Source organism: Salvelinus namaycush, chromosome 32, assembly GCF_016432855.1.
Source record: "Salvelinus namaycush isolate Seneca chromosome 32, SaNama_1.0, whole genome shotgun sequence".
NCBI lineage: Eukaryota > Metazoa > Chordata > Actinopteri > Salmoniformes > Salmonidae > Salvelinus > Salvelinus namaycush.
The window spans coordinates 16,271,419-16,294,252 of record NC_052338.1 but is presented as its reverse complement, the minus strand read 5'-3'; the positions used below and the strand labels follow the sequence as shown (position 1 = coordinate 16,294,252).

General features: G+C 46.0%; 1 protein-coding gene across 1 annotated transcript in view; it reads left to right on the top strand.

Annotated features, from left to right (window-relative positions):
- The window catches only part of LOC120026851 (receptor-type tyrosine-protein phosphatase U-like), a 183,942-nt gene that overhangs the window by 125,102 nt on the left and 36,006 nt on the right, over nucleotides 1-22,834 (top strand). Inside the window, exons 15-21 of the mRNA XM_038971561.1 lie at nucleotides 1,506-1,542; nucleotides 4,868-5,006; nucleotides 8,704-8,733; nucleotides 9,111-9,271; nucleotides 11,861-12,048; nucleotides 15,737-15,809; nucleotides 16,039-16,115. Coding sequence (XP_038827489.1) covers nucleotides 1,506-1,542; nucleotides 4,868-5,006; nucleotides 8,704-8,733; nucleotides 9,111-9,271; nucleotides 11,861-12,048; nucleotides 15,737-15,809; nucleotides 16,039-16,115 — 705 coding nt within the window. The remainder of the gene's footprint in view (nucleotides 1-1,505; nucleotides 1,543-4,867; nucleotides 5,007-8,703; nucleotides 8,734-9,110; nucleotides 9,272-11,860; nucleotides 12,049-15,736; nucleotides 15,810-16,038; nucleotides 16,116-22,834) is intronic.

Here is a 22,834-nt window from a genome sequence, read left to right as displayed (position 1 = left end):
AGGCATCTCTGAACGCACAACGCAGAGCACCAAACCAGGTTCCACTCCTATCAGCTACAAACAAGAAGAAGCGGCTCCAGTGGGCATGCCATCACCAACACTGGACAATCGAGGAGCGGAAAAACATTGCCTGGTCCGACGAATCCCGGTTCCTGTTGCGTCATGCTGACGGCAGAGTCAGGATTTGGCATAAGCAGCATGAGTCCATGGCCTGGTGTCAACGGTACAGGCTGGTGGCGGTGGTGTAATGGTGTGAGGATGTTTTCCTTTGCACATTGATATTATTTGAGCAACATTTCCATGCCCCAGAGAATTCAGTATGTTCTGGAGGCAAAGGGGGGTTCGACCCGGTACTAGATTGGTGTACTGAATAAACTGGCCACGGAGTGTATATAATCTGTCAGTGTCTTTTGCTGTGTCCGTCACACATATTTTGACAGAATTTCCAGACCAACCTTGCAAAAAAACACTAAATAGTTTTGATACAAATCTTTTGACCCTTTTCCCAATTCTCTATTGATGCAATATTAAAGATATTAAACAGCGTAGTCAGCTGCGGCTTCTTGAAATGCTTCTGTCCACTATCGGATCTGCTGGTTAATTTCCTGTCAATGTAGTTATCAACCGTAATCATCTTCTGCTACCAGCTACCTGTCACTCAACCTGTGATATTGGCTAGAAATATTGGCATCATATCTGAGGTTCATTCTATAAATAACATCAGAACACAGCAGGCAGGGAGGTGTCATCAGCAGTCAGTAGGATACTATGGCTAAGTCCAACATTCTGTTTTGACCAGGGTCATAAGTAGTGTACTATATAGGGAATAGGGTGCCATTTTGGATCCACTCTGTTTTAATGCCAAAAGGGGCTGTCTCAGAGTCAGGTCAACCTTGACAGAGGACAAGATGACACATGATATATCAGCAGGTGGGGCTGTAACAACCTGTGAATTGTGGGTAAATACAACTTCTATCTCCCTGACTAAGAGGTGGGTGGATACAGATCCACCCAGAACAGGTTTTCAATTAAAAAAGGCAATTTCGCAGGCGCTGAGGTGAAAGGGTTCTGACTCCAATATCAGAGCTCCGATTAGATTAGCATAATTGCCCCCCTTGTATAAAACCTGATTTAGCATGTGCTAATCTTAATTTGACAATGTGTCTCTGGTATCGCTGTGATGGGCTAGCTAGGTGGAGGGTTAGGAGGGGGGGCATGTGTGTAATGGGTTGGGTGGGCCAGGGGTCCGGATGTTGTTGATGAGAACAGAGGACAGGTCACTCACAATCACATTTAAAATTAGATGTCATCTGCTTTCTTCCCTGACTGAGTTTTTTAATTAGCTAGTTTGCACTTTACCACACAGAGGTGGACTCGGTGACTAAGACACACACAGATACACACACGCTCTGACACCTGTTCTATGCTTATAAAATAGATGTTTGATGTGTTTTATTTTTGCTTGTGGTTATCCCATGCTAATGAACCTCCCATTCTTGTTTCAGGAGACGAGAATGAACTGCATCCGGATTGCCCGTAAAGGTACATTTAGATCGTTCCCTTCTATCTTCTTCTATCTTCTTCTATCTTCATCATTGAGAGGCTTTGAGAAATAGACTACATAAGAATGCTTTCTGGCAAAGCAGTGTTTACATGTTCTGTGCTTCATGATATTTCACAGACACTGATGCGTTTTGAAAGATGAGAGCGAGAGAGGGGGGAGAGAGAGAGAGAGAGGGGGGAGAGAGTGGGGGGAGGGGAGAGTGGGGGGAGAGGGTGAGAGAGAGAGAGAGAGAGAGAGAGGGGGGAGATAGTGGGGGGAGAGGGTGAGAGAGAGAGAGAGAGGGGGGGGGAGAGATAGTGGGGGGAGAGGGTGAGAGAGAGACCCTGTAGAAATTAGATTCCTTCTTCTCCCTTCTTTCTCTCTTCCTGCATTCTCTCTGTTATTTGATGCGTCCTGACATCAAGAGTACACTAGAGAAGGAAGCCCTGTAGAAATTGGATTCCTTCCTCTCCCTACTCTCTCTCTCTCTCTCTCTCTCTCTCTCTCTCTCTCTCTCTCTCTCTCTCTCTCTCTCTCTCTCTCTCTCTCTCTCTCTCCCTGCACTCTGTTATTTGAAGCGTCCTGACATCAAAGGGTCTCTCGTCGCCATTGTCTGCTGGCACTACACACCATCAGGGCAGAGGAGCTGTGTGTGTGTACAGAGGAGGGTTCTCAGAAGCATATTTATAATACCCTTAATTTGGTACGTGGCGGTGACAAGGTGGAGGGAGGAAGGGAGAGAGGAGAGATTGGTGCTGTTCCAGTTTCTGTGGTGATGGGAAAGAGAGGTTCAGGAGGCAGGGTACACTGGCATTCTTTATTCTTCTCTCTCTCTCTCTCTCTCACACACACACACACACACACACACACACACACACACACACACACACACACACACACACACACACACACACACACACACACACACACACACACACACACACACACACACACACACACACACACACACACACACACACACACACACACACACACACACACACACACTCGTTCTGTCTTTGCTTGTCTTATTGTCTGTCTGTCCACCTCAAGCTTCTTCTCTCACTCTCTCATTATACAACCTTTCTTTATCTCTCTCTAACACGCCCACACACATGCACACATATAACATGTTCCTCTCACACATGTATTTTCCCCTCTCTCTCTTTCACTCCCCCCTCTCCCACTTTCACCCCCCCCCCCTCTCTCTCCCTCTCCCTTTCACTCCCCCTCTCTCCCTCTCTCTTTCACTCTCTCTCTCTGTGACTGTGTAATGAAAGGATAGAGCTCATGTCAAGTGTGAAGCAGGGAGACCGACGGGGAAAAAGACGGGCCGCTTAAGGCAAAAACGTCAAAATGATTGACATGTTGAGGAAGTGTATGCTGGCGACGGCGTCTCAAAATGGACAAACAGTACTATTGCTGCTTTTTTCCCTAGTTTTTCAAGCGAAGGCCATTGAAGGGAGTACGCAAGCACACTGGTTCGGTTCAGCTAGCCAAGTTGGGCTAGGCGCCAGCCAAACTGAAGCATGCTGATGTCTTTAGACGACTAGTGTCACACCTCAGGTGTTCCGGGCTGACACCAGCACAATATCTGATTAATGACATACTAACACTGGCAGATGAAGATAGAATCTGTCCATCCCACCACCTTTCGTTCCTCCTCCTACCATCCTAATATTTTTCTCACACACATTCTCTCATAGATTCTCTCTCCTCTTACTCTCTCTCTGTCTCTCTCCCTCCACCTTTCCTCCATGCAGAAAGTTTTAGTGGTGTAAACTTTTGGCAACGTGCTTCCTACAGCAGGAGCGGGAGCAGGAGTCAATAAGAACACAGTGATTCACACACACATTAGTAAAGTGGACTTGGAGGCTGGAGAGAGAGCCAGCAGAGCTACAATCATCTGCAATCCAGATTTCAGCAGGCCACACTCTGTTTTCCTGAACAGGCTTTTAACGCTCAGGCAAAATTACCCACCATGCCGACAAAATATTAGGCCTTAGTGGGAGGGAGAGAAGAAAACATGGATGATGTTCAAATTGGTTGTGCTGTAGCTAACTGGTAGAAAGGGATTGAGAGAGAGAGAAATGGCAAATGAGAGAGAGATGGCAAAAGAGAGAGAGGGCAAAAGAGATATTTTTTAAATGGTAAGTGAGATGACAGAGAAAGGACCACATCCAGCTGAAAGGATAGAAGGATGGATGGTGAAAATAGGTAGATAATTGGTTTTAGCTTCGTGCCTCCAGTGATAGACCATTTCATTCACTCTCCTTTTTGTTTACCCATCGGAGAGGAGACTTTTAATTAAGCGTATGCTCGCAGGTGTACAGGATCATAATTCTCAACCAATTCTGTCTCTAGTCGTCAATAAACACTTCTGGAAAATGACACCACAGAAGCTCTAAATTCATCATGAGAGAGATGTCATGCTGTTATAGCTCTGATGGAAATGTAGAGACACAATGAACGCTGTGAGACTATGACATATGTGCATAGAAAATGGTTGACTCAATGAACTTCCAGCTAGCTATTAGCTGAGGTAATTGGTGTGTTTTCTAAACACATGTAGGCCAAGTCTGTCCAGCTTTCCACTCTGGCTGCACCAACTGTTGATGGTTAGTTAGCGGCTTAAAATCTTCCTCCTTATCCAAGCCTGTTACCTATTATGGAACATAGTCAGGGACAAAGGCAGAGCTTCACTTCACTACCATGCATTATCTCTTCATCTCTCTCTCTCGCTCCCTCCCTCCCTCCCCCTCTCTCCATATCTCCCTCCCCCCTTTCTCTCCATATCTCCCTTCCCCCTCCCTCCCCCCTCCCTCCCTTCCTCTCTGCCAGTGTATTCACCCAGGTGGATATAATACCCAGTGTGAGAGGGATAATAACCTGATTTTACTCTGATAACCCGGATCACCGTGGCTTTCTGTATCTCAGACTATCACAATATCACTCTAGCCTTCCTACTCTAGCTTCTGATATGTTGATCTCTGCTCGTCATCGGTATATTGATTGTTATTGTAAAGAGCTGAACCTGGTCAAATCTGGTGTTGTGCCTTTTCTGAAGGATGCTTGGGCTTCTTTCTGTATGGTCTAGGGAGAGGAGGCTAACTAGGTTTACTGTTTATCGGAGTCTGATTGCCCGAACCCTGAGTTCTTAAGAGCTCATGCCTAGGCCTTTGCTTAGCAGGCTAATACAGTCTTGTGGTATACAGAAGACTATCACTCTAACTTCCTCTGTAGCTGCCTGTAAGGACCATTAAAGGGGTCTGTTCAGCTGGCTTTAGTTCAGCAGGCTAACACAGTGTTGTCTCTCCCCTGTAGGTGCCTGTAAGGACCATAAGAGGACCCTGGAGGTGTCCCAACATGCAGAGGACATGGGTCTGATCTTGGGGGCCTGTGCTGGGGGACTGGTGGTCCTTATTCTGCTGCTGGGGGCCATCGTCATCGTTGTCAAGAAGGGGTAAGTGGAGGGGTAGGTGTATGGGTGAGTGGAGGGTTGTGTGGTGGGTGTGTGTGTGTAACGGTGATTCTGATCATGAGGTGGTCCAGAGAGCTGCCTGTGACTAAATGCATCCTATTAGGGAAGGAATTTCTCTATCACCTCTTGGCAGGCTTAGTCCAACTCCATTCAATTAGGAGTTAGGCAGGTAATGGGGAGTATATTACTTCCAAAACTGCACACATGGCACGGTATTATTCGTGAAACATGGTGCGGTTATAGTTGCCAAGCTTTTCCCGTATAAATATATTTTTTATTGGCTGCAGCACAACTATCCCAGAAACTATATACACTCCAGCATCATTGGCCAAGTTCCACCAGGAAATACTGTTCGGCAGTACTGTACTCTCCTCTCCTCCTTTATTCCTCTTCTCTCACCTGTTCCTCTACCGTTATATTAGCAGAACAACACTCAGTGTGCAGTATTTCATCAAGGGCCATGATATCCCATTGCCCTTTCAAGTCAAAGCAGATATAATAGCAGCATCTGGGTTGGTGTGCAGTGCACAGTGAACACAGTGCCTGTGGTTGAGCCATTCATTGTAGAGGAAGGTTGTTGTTGCCTTTCCGATAGAATTACCACCTCAGGTTTTGGCATGAGGAAGGGAGTGGAGCTGGGATGCACGTCAGAGAAGCAGGGTTGGACGTCACAAGGAGAAGAGTCATAGTGACTGAAAATGGTTGATTATGTAAACAATGGCAACCAGCCAACCAACCACCAGTAGAACGTGGAGCTAACTGTACCTTGGTTGACAGCTGTGTGTGTACCTGTGCTCCCTGGCATATTAAGCAATCTATTTAGCTAGGAACCCAGTCAATGTCAAATTAAATCAAACTATATTTGTCACATGAGCCGAATACAAGAAGTGTAGACTTTACCGTGAAATGCTTACTTACAGGCCCTTAATAACCTCTTATGGCTGCAAGCCCGAGGTCGGTACACCTATGACAACATCCCCCACCCCCCCCCACACTGATTAGCATCGCTAGCATAGCGTCACAATTAAATAGTAGCATCTAAATATCATTAAATCACAAGTCCAAGACACCAAATGAAAGATACAGATCTTGTGAATAAAGCCACCATTTCAGATTTTTAAAATGTTTTACAGGGAAGACAAAATATGTAAATCTATTAGCTAACCATGTTAGCAAAAGACACCATTTTTCTTTGTCCACCATTTTTTCTCAACACCAGTAGCTATCACCAATTCGGCTAAACTAAGATATTGATAGCCACTAACCAAGAAAAGACCTCATCAGATGACAGTCTGATAACATAACATATTTATTGTATAGGATAGGTTTTGTTAGAAAAATGTGCATATTTCAGGTATAAATCATAGTTTACAATTGCACCCACCATCACAAATCGACTAGAATAAATACACAGAGCAACGTGTATTACCAATTTACTCATCATAAAACATTTCTTAAAAATACACAGCACATAGCAATGGAAAGACACAGATCTTGTGAATTCAGACAATATTTCAGATGTTCTAAGTGTTTTACAGCGAAAACACAATAAATCGTTATATTAGCATACCACATGTGCAAACGTTACCAGAGCATCGATTCAAGCCAAAGAGAGCGATAACGTAATCATCGCCAAAATATATTAATTTTTTCACTAACCTTCTCAGAATTCTTCCGATGACACTCCTGTAACATCATATTACAACATACATATAGAGTTTGTTCGAAAATGTGCATATTTAGCCACCAAAATCATGGTTAGACAATGACAAAAGTAGCCCAGCTGGTCAGAAAATGTCGTGCGCCATATTAGACAGTGATCTAGTCTTATACATAAATACTCATAAACGTGACTAAAAAAATATAGGGTGGACAGCGATTGATAGACAATTTAATTCTTAATACAATCGCTGAATTACATTTTTTAAATTATCCTTACTTTTCAATACAGGTTGCACCAAGCGAAGCTACATCTAACAAAATGGCGGCATAAGCGATTAACATTTTTCGACAGAAACACGATTTATCATAATAAATTGTTCTTACTTTGAGCTGTTCTTCCATCAGAATCTTGGGCAAAGAATCCTTTCTTGGGTCTAATCGTCTTTTGGTCGAAAGCTGTCCTCTTGCCATGTGGAAATGCCCACTGCGTTCGGCATGAACTGGAAACGTGCCCAGAGGTTCAAAGTGTCTCAGAAAGCAATGCCTCAAAATCGCACTAAACGGATATAAATTGCTATAAAACGGTTTAAATTAACTACCTTATGATGTTTTTAACACCTATAACGAGCAAAAACATGACCGGAGAAATATTACTGGCTAAACTAAAGCTTGGAAAAAGAGCAGGTCCGTGTCCACCTTGCATCAGGCGCAGCTGGAAAAGGGACACTACCTACACGTTGTGTTGTTTTATAGAGGCTCTGATTGCGCAATCGACTCCATTCAAAGCGTCACCACGTAATGACATCCAGGGGAAGACGTAAGCAGTGTTTGTATCCTCATAGCATTCACAGGGACCTTTAAACTGACTCCAGATCAGAGGCCAAGATGTCTGAAATCTGACTCCATGTCAGGGAAAGTGCTGTAGAATGAGTTCTGTTCCACTCAGAGACAAAATTTCAACGGCTATAGAAACTAGAGAGTGTTTTCTGTCCAATAATAACAATAATATGCATATTGTACGAGCAAGAATTGAGTACGAGGCCGTTTGAAATGGGCACCTATTATCTGGCTACTCAATACTGCCCCTGCAGCCATAAAAAGTTAATCAACAATGTAAATAGTCCAGTGGCCGTTTGATTAATTGTTCAGCAGTATTATGGCTTAGGGGTAGAAGTTGTTAAGGAGCCTTTTGGTCCTAGACTTGGCGCTCCGGAACCGCTTGCCATGCAGTAGTAGAGAAAACATTCTATGACTCTAATGACTGGAGTCTCTGACAATTTTGTGGGCTTTCCTCTGACACTGCCTAGTATATAGGTCCTGGATGGCAGGAAGCTTGGCCCCGGTGATGTACTGGGCCGTACGCACTACCCTCTGTGGCCCGTTGGGCCACCACGAGTCAGAACAGCTTCAATGCACCTTGGCATAGATTCTACAAGCAACTGGAACTCTATTGGAGGGATGTGACACCATTCTTCCACGACAAATTCCATCATTTGGTGTTTTGTTGATGGTTGTGGAAAACGCGGTCTCAGGCGCCTCTCCAGAATCTGTCATTGTGTTCAATTGGTTTGAGATCTGTTGACTGAGACGCTCATGGCATATGGTTTACATCATTTTCATGCTCATCCAACCATTCAGTGACCACTCGTGCTCTGTTGATGGGGGCATTGTCAACCTATAGCTGGGGAATTAGCCATGTTAGCCAAAATAATGGCCCTGCCCAGCATTTTTAAACATGTCCCCAAGCATTATGGGAAGTTAATTGTTTAATTTACTCAGGAATCATACCTGTGTGGAAGCACCTACTTTCAATATACTTTATATCCCTCATTCACTCAAGCTTTTCCATTATTTTGGCAATTACCTGTACATTTCAACATTTAATAACGGACATTTTTATTTTGCCTTGCTGGAGGCCACCTCACTAACCATGGCTCCTCCTTTCACCTCTCTTTGTTTTCTTTCTCTTCTCTCTCTCTCCTCATCTATCTTCTCCTCCTTTCTCCATGCTAATCAGAAGGGACTTCTATTCTTACTCTTACTACCCGTAAGTGACTCCTCCCTAGTCTCTCCCTCCACCCTTTCATTCTGGCGCAATCTTCACCTGCTTTCCCTCTGTAGTTCTGGAAGATGACACTCATAGGAGATAAGCATATCTCTCTCTCTCTCTCTCTCTCTCTCTCTCTCTGGGCCTCCTGCTACTATCACAAAATCTCCCTCAATCCCTTATGTTTTCCCTTCCTTCCAATCTCATCTCCTTGACCTCAACCCCCCCTACTCGTTTCCCTCTCCTTGACCTCAACTCCCCCTCCACTCGTTTCCCCATCTCCTTGCTGTTTCCTTATTTCTATCTCTCTCTTATTCTTCCCTCCTTTTTATATTCCCTCTCCTCCTCTCTTCACCTCTCCCCTCCTCTTTCCGCAGCAGGAAGAAGGTAGCGCTGAACAAGGCAGCCATGTCGTACCGTCAGGAGAAGACCAGGAAGCTAGGTTCTCTGGACTGCAGCATGACAGAGCAGAGCACCTTGCAGCAGGACGAGCGCACTGCTAACTCCTTCATGGACGCCCATGCCTGCAACACACGGAGTAAGAACCAAGAACACCCTGAGCCCTGAGAGAGAGAGGACAGCTAATAGTACATTAGTCTGTAGGCTAACCCTGTGCCTCCTACACAGACAGACAGACAGACAGACAGACAGACAGACAGACAGACAGACAGACAGACAGACAGACAGACAGACAGACAGACAGACAGACAGACAGACAGACAGACAGACAGACAGACAGACAGAAACTAGTACTCTGTAGGCTAACTCTGTGCCTCCTACAACATTTACAATATATATGCTAGCCCTGAGAGAGAGAAAGAGAGAGCTGAAGGAGGGGTAAATACAATGCTCTAGCTGTGCAGAGACAGTGCTCTACTCCCTGCACCACGGAACATACCCTGCTACAAGTACACTAGCTAGGCTACAATCTGTGCCCTCTATACACACACTGTCAAGTACACTAGTGTGTAGACTCTGTGCCACCTAGTATATACACACTTTCAAGTACACTCTCTAGGCTACAGCCTGTTCCCTCTGAGCCCTGTATACACACAGTGCTAAGATAAAGTACCATCTTCAGTTTCTCAGGCTTTCTAGCTGTGTTTACTTCTTTGTGAATATCTGTCCTCCTCTTTCTCTCTCTCTCTCTCTCTCTCTCTCTCTCTCTCTCTCTCTCTCTCTCTCTCTCGGTCTGTCTCTCTCTCTCTCGGTCTGTCTCTTCTCTAACGATTTAAATATTCTGTCGTGCCAGTCAACACATACATACAATATGTCTCCATAGAGATACATGCTTTTCCTTGAGCTGCCTGACGGACTGAGCAGAGTGTCAGTTTAGTGGGTGTTGTGTTGAGCAGTTGGAGGTTGACCTTCAGTCATTCACTGAGCCACACACTTGATTAGAATAGCATATACTGGCACTTATATAACATACACTGCTCAAAAAAATAAAGGGAACACTTAAACAACACAATGTAACTCCAAGTCAATCACACTTCTGTGAAATCAAACTGTCCACTTAGGAAGCAACACTGATTGACAATACATTTCACATGCTGTTGTGCAAATGGAATAGACAACAGGTGGAAATTATAGGCAATTAGCAAGTCACCCCCAATAAAGGAGTGGTTCTGCAGGTGGTGACCACAGACCACTTCTCAGTTCCTATGCTTCCTGGCTGATGTTTTGGTCACTTTTGAATGCTGGCGGTGCTTTCACTCTAGTGGTAGCATGAGACGGAGTCTACAACCCACACAAGTGGCTCAGGTAGTGCAGCTCATCCAGGATGGCACATCAATGCGAGCTGTGGCAAGAAGGTTTGCTGTGTCTGTCAGCGTAGTGTCCAGAGCATGGAGGCGCTACCAGGAGACAGGCCAGTACATCAGGAGACGTGGAGGAGGCCGTAGGAGGGCAACAACCCAGCAGCAGGACCGCTACCTCCGCCTTTGTGCAAGGAGGAGCAGGAGGAGCACTGCCAGAGCCCTGCAAAATGACCTCCAGCAGGCCACAAATGTGCATGTGTCTGCTCAAACGGTCAGAAATGGTGGTATGAGGGCCCGACGTCCACAGGTGGGGGTTGTGCTTACAGCCCAACACCGTGCAGGACGTTTGGCATTTGCCAGAGAACACCAAGATTGGCAAATTCGCCACTGGCGCCTTGTGCTCTTCACAGATGAAAGCAGGTTCACACTGAGCACGTGACAGACGTGACAGAGTCTGGAGACGCCGTGGAGAACGTTCTGCTGCCTGCAACATCCTTCAGCATGACCGGTTTGGCGGTGGGTCAGTCATGGTGTGGGGTGGCATTTCTTTGGGGGGCCGCACAGCCCTCCATGTGCTCGCCAGAGGTAGCCTGACTGCCATTAGGTACCGAGATGAGATCCTCAGACCCCTTGTGAGACCATATGCTGGTGCGGTTGGCCCTGGGTTCCTCCTAATGCAAGACAATGCTAGACCTCATGTGGCTGGAGTGTGTCAGCAGTTCCTGCAAGAGGAAAGCATTGATGCTATGGACTGGCCCGCCCGTTCCCCAGACCTGGGGACATCATGGGACATCATGTCTCGCTCCATCCACCAACGCCACGTTGCACCACAGACTGTCCAGGAGTTGGCGGATGCTTTAGTCCAGGTCTGGGAGGAGATCCCTCAGGAGACCATCCGCCACCTCATCAGGAGCATGCCCAGGCGTTGTAGGGAGGTCATACAGGCACGTGGAGGCCACACACACTACTGAGCCTCATTTTGACTTGTTTTAAGGACATTACATCAAAGTTGGATCAGCCTGTAGTGTGGTTTTCCACTTTAACTTTGAGTGTGACTCCAAATCCAGACCTCCATGGGTTGATAAATTTGATTTCCATTGATCATTTTTGTGTGATTTTGTTGTCAGCACATTCAACTATGTAAAGAAAAAAGTATTTAATAAGAATATTTAATTCATTCAGATCTAGGATGTGTTATTTTAGTGTTCCCTTTATTTTTTTGAGCAGTGTATGTTATTTTTTGTAATGGTTAACATGTGTGTATGTACGTTTGTGTCCGTCTTTGTGTATATGTCTGGGTATCCATCTGTGTGTGTTCGTGTGTCTTTCGTGCGTGTCGTGTTAATGCATGTGTATGTCTCCTCTAGACGAACAGAGGAGTTCAGTGAACGAGTCCAGCAGCCTGTTGGGGGGTTCCCCTCGACGCCACTGTCGTAGGAAGAGCTCTCCGTACCACACGGGTCAACTTCACCCTGCGGTCAGGGTGGCAGACCTCCTCCAACACATCAACCAGATGAAGACCGGGGAGGGATATGGCTTCAAACAGGAGTATGAGGTGAGAGGACGGAGGGAGGGATGGATGGAGGGGTCTGGGAAGGGGAGAGAGAGAAGAGAGAGAGGAGAGAGAGAGAGAAGAGAAGAGAGAGAAGAGAAGAGAAGAGAAGAGAAGAGAAGAGGAGAGAGAGAGAGAGAGAGAGAGAGAGAGAGAGAGAGAGAGAGAGAGAGAGAGAGGGGAATGAAGATCCAGCAGCCTGGTGGACTCGTAGCATCCTTTGGGATTCAATGATGTAATTTTGGAGACAGAAGGCATTTTAATATAATTTCTCATCTCTGAGACCAATGGCTTGTGTGTTCAGTAGGCTGCTGCTGGAGGCTTATTTTAATAAGCAGCATTCAATATAAACCTCTAGTGGCTGTTTTATACCATCTCTCAATGTAAAGCTATTTCATTATTCTCATATCTCTTTCAGATCTATTTGTATTTTTACCAAGAGTATATTAATTAAATGGCTTTCAAAAAAAAATAGATATTGTTCTCTTTGTGATTTACTTCAAAATCCCTCTATTCACCCAATAGCATTTAGCTTGTATTTGTACCTGAATCCAAACCTCCAGGATTCCAGATGTGCTTTTCGATTCAGTAATCCCACCCCCTGAGGGCCCAACAATTCCCCCCTCTGAAATCAATACCATGGTTGCTTTTTCACTCCTCCATCGCTTTTCCTCTCCTCCCGTCTTGCTCCCTCAGTCGCTCCCGTCTGTCGCCTGGAGAAATAAAGGAGATGAAGGAAAGATCAGTGGGAGACTGGTGTGTGTGTGTGTGTGTGTGTGTGTGTGTGTGTGTGTGTGTGTGTGTGTGTGTGTGTGTGTGTGTGTGTGTGTGTGTGTGTGTGTGTGTGTGTGTGTGTGTGTGTGTGTGTGTGTGTGTGTGTGTGTGTGTGTGTGTGTGTGTGTGTGTGTGTGTGCGTGTGATGTATGTATCAGTGTGAGAATGGCTGTAGGACTTCATAACCCTTATTTCCCACTGGGCTGCTGAGGCGGCCATTGATCAGGCATGCCGCAAAGAACTGTGGGAATTTATAAATGGCACTACAGGGCTTCTAGACTGGCTCAGATAGAACAAGGCTGAAGTCAGATAGCCATAACCAGATTACAACTAACTGGTTAGACTGTCAGGTTAGATCCAATCCTCCTCGGGGCTTCTGCTCAGCAGGCAAAACTGGTTGAAAGGATGTCATTACAAACCAGATTACAACAATGATTTATATACATCACTGGATTCGAACCAGTTGACATCATTTCGACCAGCTATGCCTGCTAGGTATATGTTCAGCCTCGGGGCTTTAGGGGAGATAAAGAACATTGATTGAAACAAAGAGAATTTCCTTCTGACAATCAGCAGCTGAGACCCTGATGCATGATATAGGCGTGCAAAAAAGTCTGTATATGGGCTGGTTCAATGTTAGTCAGGCTCTGCTGTAAGGAGAGTGAGAAGGAAAGTGAAAAGGAAAGAGGGAAGGAGAGAAAAGAAGAATGAGAGAGGCATCATGTCTTCTCTAAACAGGATTAGGTATGGTATTACCTGTGTAGGAGCGCGGTGCAGGTGTAATCCTCTGATCAGCATGCTGCCCCTGTCCCTGCGCTGTAGGTGGACGGCCGTCCCACGCTGCGATTGGGCCGAAGCTGATGAGGGTCTTAGTGAGCCGGGTTTGGAGCGCCTGGATGTGCCCGGTAACGCAGCCAGGAGATAAGCCTGTCTTAGCGTTGTAACGCGTGAACGTGCCACAACATGGACGCTGCCGCCGCCATTGTAAAGTGTTTTCCACTAGTGCCGTCTGTCGGCCATACACCTGATTAGACTCATTTTCACCCTAATACTTTTTCCACTTAAATTAACGATGGTACTTTTCAATTCGCTAGCCAAAAAAACGTCTGCATAGCCCTCTCACACTAGAATGAATGATATGCATCTTTTAGCGATCTATTGTCAGTCACAAAGTGAGTGACGACTGGGAAATACTGCTGTCCCGCCTCTTGGAACCTGGGTGTGTGTTGCGTGCACTGTTGTTGCAGTCAAATGTCTTTACACTGCAGGAGAGAGCATGAATTTGCACGTCCCGTATTATGTGGTAATGATGAGTTGAAATCCATCTAGCCTATTGTTTTCTGGCACATTGGACCAGTAAAAACAAGTGTTGGGCCAGTGGATCTGGCCTGATTTTCAGCGCATTTTTGCATTCCAGTTCTATTTACCTGCTCTGTTGCAGTCTACCATTGAAGACTACACGCGGAAATGTCATGCTCTTTGTATTTCAGCAATATGATTGGCCGTTCATTCCAAGCTCCTGTGACTCACAACTTCTCGAGTGGTACTTGAGTTGATGCCTTCACATGTCCAGCCCAGTAGAAATTCTGTTCGAGCTAGTAGACGTTTTATTTTTTTATTTTTACAGTTTTCTACATTGTAGAATAATAGTGAAGACATCAACATTATGAAATAACACATATGGAATCATGTAGTAACCAAAAAAGTTACCATATTGAAACATTGCCATATGTCTGCTTAGAATCATAGGTCCAACCGCTCAGACGCTACAGACGTTTTCGTGAGAAGACAGATTTTCCGGATGTCTCATGGTCTGACAAACCCCGCTCCAACTCTGCCAACTTTCATGGCGGATGCGGTAGATTGAGACACATCTAATGCAAAACCCCAGATATCTCTAGATTAAACTGATGGATTTTGATGGGGATTTTTGTATTATGTTACTGTACTTAGATTGACGCACCGGTGCGTCAATTGACTCTAGGAGGTTAAAAGGAAGCTTGAAGCCCATGGAAGTCGACAGACTCTTACAGGGTTCTTTAAAAGCCCAGTGCAGTCAAAATGAAAATGTTCCTGTGTTTTATATTGTATTGTACAACAGCTGTTGAAACTAACACTGTAAAAGTGTGCTAAAAAAAGCAGTGTTATGATTGTGATAGCTGCTATTTGAAATTACAATAGAGCATTAGAATGTACCATTGGACACCAAAATAGAGTTTGGCTACTCCATGTGTTGTGGAAATCACTGTGTTCCTTCGCAAACACGTCTGTCACACTCACTCAGTCACTCATTCTCTCTCTCGCTCTCTCCCTTCTCTCTAGTCTCTACTCTCTCTCATAAAGTTGATTTAGATTCAATAGATTGTATCTCGCTGTTCTGCCAGATTGTGTATATTGTGCCATAAACATCTATCACAAATGTAGCGCTTTGATACCAAGGTATTATAAAGCACTTGAATTGCAGACAGGCCTACTCTCCATGCATATGGAATGAGAGGGACTCAAGCTTGCCTATTTACCTCCTCTCCTCCTCTCATCCCCTTCTTTTCCTGTCCTCCACATTTCTTCCTCTACTCCTCCTCTCGTCTCTTGGATGCTCTCCTCTCTCATCTCATCTCCTCTCCTCTCCCCCTCAAGGCCATATCCATCCTTCATAGCCGGGTGTCGTCTCTCAGCCTCTTCTTCTCCTCACCATGCTCTTATAGATATGTCATGCCTATCAGAAATAAGAGCAGTGAATATGATGGTGAAGTTAATCAGAGAACCTCAGGGTGACAGTCTAAATGAGGTAACAAAGCTAAGGAGACGTTAATCTGATGACACACTGTGTGTCCCTTGTGTTCTAGCAGTATTTAACACTCCAGTAACCAAGCGATATCTCACTGTCTTTGTGACCACTTGTTCCATCTCTTCTCAGAGCTTCTTTGATGGATGGGATGTCACCAAGAAGAAGGACAAGACTAAAGGGAGACATGACAGTTTGCTGGGGCGTAAGTACTGTTCAGACTCTCGCTCTAGAATGGAGTGGTGTGCCATGTATGGAAGAGCATTTACAGGAAAGCCACTGGAACTTAAATGTGTTTACAATTAGTGTATTAATTATAACCTGTCCTTAAGTCAGTTGCTATTAACAACCACTACTTAAAAAAAAAGCTTTGTTTTGTTTAACCTGACTTCCTGGTTAGATAAAGCTGACATAAAAGTCTCTCTCCCTTGTAGATGATCGTCATCGAGTCAAGCTGCACTCCCTCCTAGCAGACCCCAACTCTGACTATGTCAATGCCAACTACATAGACGTAAGTTACCCTCTCTGTCTCTCCGTCTCTCCTGCCCCCCACCTCCAGTCTGTACTGTCTCTGCCCACAGTTGCTCCTTAAACTGAGACTCAGCCGTACGATCAGCTGTGGGACCCAAAGATATTGCAGAGTGACTTACGATGTAAGAGGCTGCACTTGTGAGCATCCACACAGCATCTATGCATGTGCACGAAAGTTGGCTTTACTCTATTGCAATGTGATAGCTGTGTGACAACAACTGCTGCAGAGATGAGTCTCATGCCTCATGCGGAACACTGCCTGTTATTGTAATGCTAACTTTGTATTGTTAATTCCCGATCCCTCCCGTGAGAGCTGTGTGTCTGGCCCAGTGCTAGAGAAGTGCTAAAGGAGGGGTAAATGTAGTCTCTCCCAGCAGATGTCTGAAGGCTGGCCACAGGAAGGAGAGACTCTTGGGTAATGTAGTCTATCCTAGCAGCATTTTGTAGGCTGGCTAAAGCTTGCAGGCTAGTGTACAGTATCTAAGGATGTCCAGTCTATAGGAACTCCAGTCCACAGCGTGTGAGTATGTGACATCTAGAATCTGATCCGAGTATTGTCCTGTATCTGTATCTCCCTGGGGGAGTTGTGTTGTGTGTATGGCCCAGTGCAGGAGAAGTGAGAGACTCCTACTGTACTGTGTGTTTACAGGTAGTCTCTCCCAACAACCCTCTCTTTGGCTGGCCTCAGTTGGCTGGCCAGTACATTGTGTCTAAGAATGTGACAGCGAGGATATCCATTTAAAGAGGATTGTCCCCTCGTCCTGGCATTGTCCTGTCTCTTTATCGCTGGGGGTACCGGAATGGATATGGGATTTGAGATAGATATCGTGTCAGCAACACCATACGATTCAATAAGATCCTAAAAGATCCTATAAGCTAGGAGTTTCTTTGTCCTCTGTGACAGCTGACGACTCGTCCAAAAGCTCTCCTAAGTCGACTCCGAGCTGCGTCTCTCTCTGTCTGTCTGATGATATCAAATATCTGATCCTGTTAATCTGGTGATCAGTTAGTTGGGATCTCACCTGTTCAGCTCCAGTGACTCTCATTCAGGAAACCAAGCCCAATACCAGTTCATACCTCATCCCAGATACTATCTCTTCCAGCTCTGTGTCAAAGCTGTACAGCTAGTAATGTAGCTAGTGTTGGAGGAATATCCAGTGTGGGTGCTTGAGCTAGGGCCAAGCAGTGAAGGAGTGAAGGAGTGAATGAGTGTGTGTGTGTGTGTGTGCGTGTGCGCGTGTGCATATGCGGAGGCATTGCTGAATATGCACGCAGGTCAGGTAAAGGTGGCATTCTCAAAAACCTCTTTTAGCAATTATTTCTCTTTGTTGAACACAGCCTGTTCAGTGAAGTGCCCAATCCGAGCAGGAAATAGCGTACAGTGTTCTACTGCGTTCGTCTCCCTCATTGATTCATTGTTTCACCATTGTGTTGTTTAACAAAAGAAGATTTAAGAGAAAGAAATAAGTAGAAAAGAGAAGCTAAAATGGATAGAAAAGTAAAATGAAAAGCTAAAATGGATAGAAAAGTAAAATGAAAAGGTAAAATGGATAGAAAATAAAAAGGTAAAATGAGCGTTGACTCAGGAGGTTGAGGTTGAGGTGAAGGGGAAGGTTTTTGTGTTAGAGCTCATGGAGAGTGTACGGGCTCTGGTTCCATTCTCCGTTCACCCCCTCTTGCCCTTTGTAAGAGCTCTGGTTCCATGCTCCGTTCACCCCCTCTTGCCCTTTGTAAGAGCTCTGGTTCCATTCTCCGTTCACCCCCTCTTGCCCTTTGTAAGAGCTCTGGTTCCATGCTCCGTTCACCCCCTCTTGCCCTTTGTAAGAGCTCTGGTTCCATTCTCCGTTCACCCCCTCTTGCCCTTTGTAAGAGCTCTGGTTCCATGCTCCGTTCACCCCCTCTTGCCCTTTGTAAGAGCTCTGGTTCCATGCTCCGTTCACCCCCTCTTGTTCTATTTGAAAGTGTCATTAGCATATGGGCCCTGTGAGGACACCTGAATCATCGTTAGGGCTGTCTACACCGCTGCCTGCGTGTCGTGGCAGGACCCCTGACTAGCCTTCCCGCTAGGCTAACCCGCCCCCAGACGCCATACTAAATGATTAATGTGAGGAGGAGAAGGGGATAAATGGGGGGGTGAATGGTGAGATGAGGGGTGGAATTAAGGGTCCACTGCCGATCTGCAGTTCTTCAGACAGGTTCAATGGAAAACCCTGTCACTGATTTGAGTGAACCTAATTGTTTTCATGGATTAGGGGGTTGGGTTTGACTAGATAGGAGGAGGGTTGTGTGGTAGTAAAAGTGTAGCATGTTTGGTTCACTTACTGTTCCGTGACCACTCCGCACAACAGGAAGTTGAAGAAAAAGCTTGGGTTTCTACCTCTTTGCCATGGCAACAAGTGTGAGGCGTGAGGGTTTACACATTTATTCTCCACTGGTAGTGTGAAACAATCTCTCTCTCTCTCTCTCCCACTCTTTCTCTTTTTTCTCTCCGTCTCTCTCGCTCTCTCTAACCTCTGAGTTCTTTCCTATTCCCCTGTTCTTTAATCATAATAATTAGCTTATTTTTTCCTTGCTTCCTTCCTTCTTTTTCTCTTTCTTCTTCCATCGTTTCTCAACCTTTGGGGCTTCTTAGATCCGGATAAACAGGGAAGTAAGTACTACGTCTTCTCTTTCTTTCCTATCTATCCACCCAGTCACCCTGTGGCGTCTGCGTACCCCCTTACTTCCTTCCACCTTTCCATCGCTCCATTACTTTCTAATCTCTCTGTCTCTGACCCTCCCAGTCCCAGGCACCAGCTGCTCCCCAGAGTTTAATTTAGCCAAACCTGCTCTGCTACACCACTACACTCTCTCTCATCTGCAGCCAGACTAGACTCACCTAGATTTAGGGATTTGTATTAGGTTTGTCTGTCCACCGTCACAGCAGAGATGACACAAAGCGTGTCTAACTGCAGGCAAGTCTGTCCCAAAAGACAGAACCAGCAGTTAGAGCTTTATATTACATATGACACCTGCCCCCCATCAGAAATGGCACAATGGAACCAATGGGAGCAGAACAGTCTAATGTTGCTTCCTAAATGGTACCCTATTACCACCACACTGCCCTATTACCAACACACTGCCCTATTACCACCACACTGCCCTATTACCACCACACTGCCCTATTACCAACACACTGCCCTATTACCACCACACTGCCCTATTACCAACACACTGCCCTATTACCACCACACTGCCCTATTACCATCACACTGCCCTATTACCACCACACTGCCCTATTACCAACACACTGCCCTATTACCATCACACTGCCCTATTACCACCACACTGCCCTATTACCACCACACTGCCCTATTACCACCACACTCCCCTATTACCATCACACTGCCCTATTACCACCACACTGCCCTATTACCACCACACTGCCCTATTACCACCACACTGCCCTATTACCACCACACTGCCCTATTACCACCACACTGCCCTATTACCACCACACTGCCCTATTACCACCACACTGCCCTATTACCACCACACTGCCCTATTACCACCACACTGCCCTATTTACTATCCCACTGCCCGATTACCATCACACTGCCCTATTACCATCACACTGCCCTATTACCATCACACTGCCCTATTACCACCACACTACCCTATTACCACCACACTGCCCTATTACCACCACACTGCCCTATTACCATCACACTGCCCTATTACCACCACACTGCCCTATTACCACGACACTGCCCGATTACCACCACACTGCCCGATTACCACCACACTGCCCGATTACCACCACACTGCCCGATTACCACCACACTGCCCTATTACCACCACACTGCCCTATTACCATCCCACTGCCCTATTACCACCACACTGCCCTATTACCACCACACTACCCTATTACCACCACACTCCCCTATTACCACCACACTGCCCTATTACCATCACACTGCCGTATTACCACGACACTGCCCGATTACCACCACACTGCCCAATTACCACCACACTGCCTGATTACCATCACACTGCCCTATTACCATCACACTGCCCAATTACCACCACACTGCCCTATTACCATCACACTGCCCTATTACCATCACACTGCCCTATTACCACCACACTACCCTATTACCACCACACTGCCCTATTACCACCACACTGCCCTATTACCATCACACTGCCCTATTACCACCACACTGCCCTATTACCACGACACTGCCCGATTACCACCACACTGCCCGATTACCACGACACTGCCCGATTACCATCACACTGCCCTATTACCATCACACTGCCCTATTACCATCACACTGCCCTATTACCACCACACTGCCCTATTACCATTACACTGCCCTATTACCACCACACTGCCCTATTACCACCACACTACCCTATTACCACCACACTGCCCTATTACCACCACACTGCCCTATTACCATTACACTGCCCTATTACCACCACACTCCCCTATTACCACCACACTGCCCTATTACCATCACACTGCCCTATTACCACCACACTACCCTATTACCATCACACTGCCCTATTACCATCACACTGCCCTATTACCATCACACTGCCCTATTACCATCACACTGCCCTATTACCATCACACTGCCCTATTACCATTACACTGCCCTATTACCATTACACTGCCCTATTACCGTCACACTGCCCTATTACCGCTACACTCCCCTATTACCGCCACACTCCCCTATTACCAACACACTGCCCTATTACCATCACACTACCCTATTACCACCACACTACCCTATTACCACCACACTGCCCTATTACCATTATACTACCCTATTACCACCACACTGCCCTATTACCATTACACTGCCCTATTACCACCACACTCCCCTATTACCACCACACTGCCCTATTACCATCACACTGCCCTATTACCGCCACACTCCCCTATTACCATCACACTGCCCTATTACCATCAGACTACCCTATTACCACCACACTGCCCTATTACCATCCCACTGCCCTATTACCATCACACTACCCTATTACCATCACACTACCCTATTACCATCACACTGCCCTATTACCATTACACTGCCCTATTACCACCACACTGCCCTATTACCATCCCACTGCCCTATTACCATCACACTACCCTATTACCATCACACTACCCTATTACCACCACACTCCCCTATTACCACCACACTACCCTATTACCATCACACTACCCTATTACCACCACACTCCCCTATTACCACCACACTCCCCTATTACCACCACACTACCCTATTACCATCACACTACCCTATTACCACCACACTCCCCTATTACCACCACACTACCCTATTACCATCACACTGCCCTATTACCATCACACTACCCTATTACCACCACACTGCCCTATTACCATCCCACTGCCCTATTACCATCACACTACCCTATTACCATCACACTACCCTATTACCACCACACTCCCCTATTACCACCACACTACCCTATTACCATCACACTGCCCTATTACCACCACACTGCCCTATTACCACCACACTGCCCTATTACCATCACACTGCACTATTACCATCACACTGCACTATTAACATCACACTGTGCTACTTTTGGCCAGTCTATTACCTATATAGTTAATTACTTTTGGCTAGAGCTCAGATGCAGAGACCCATGCAGAGAAAGCATGCAGGACCAAAGCCTGGATAGATACACACACGTTCAGATCAGACACTGCAGGGACTACTAGAGCATGTTCACAGGCAACACACTCACTGCCACACCCTGAACATTACATGTAAGACTCAGGTCTGTTTTCAACCTGTTTTCTGCCCCTGAATGACATTCTGTTGGATGTTTCTCACACATAGATTTTCATTTAGTGTTTTGGCTAATCTTCGACTGCGTAGTGGGCTATCTATCTAGGCCAACTAGATAGGTTTGAAGGGGGTCCAACTTGCTGTGGAAGAAGAGAAAATGTAAAGTGGGAGATTGCCAACTTCAAACTTTGTCTTGGCTTTCTTCTTGTGGCCACTTGCTTTCTGTCCCATCATGTTGTGGCGCTGTGATGGATTTTATCATGGTCTATGTGTGGTGGGGAGCATGAGATAAAAGTATATTTTTATTCAGTTCTTTTTCATCCATTTTGAATTTCACACTACTTGATGTGATGCTGTCTGCTCGCTGTAGGTGGAAGGTGGTGGTTGCCTAGGTGACAGACAGGAAGCACACACACACATAGACACACACGGTTATCCATCTCCCCTCCTCTCCTCTTTGTGTGGCATGGCACTTGTGGAATGGGGTTGTGTGTGTGTGTGTGTGGGTGTGGGTGTGTGTATTCCCTTACAGCCAGGCGCGATGATGGGATCATGCCCAGGGCTGGCGGATTTGTCTTGCTTTACATTCTCCACACAGAGAGAGAGTGAGACCATGAATAGCCATCCCATCTGACAGTGTCCAGGCTGGATCATAGCAGCACTAATGCATCCCCCAGGAGAACATACAACGGCAGATCAGTCAGTGTCAATGGCTCCTGGAGTCACAGATCTGTCGCTGCTTTTGAATGAACTCCCATTCCCGCTGCATGCAAAGTAGTGTCAGTGGCACGCATCGAGAGACAGAAACTGAAATGGAGCTCGCTCATGCTGCTGGAAATGACCGCTTTGCCTCAGACAGTGTCAGATGAAAGCTGAAATTATTATAATTTCC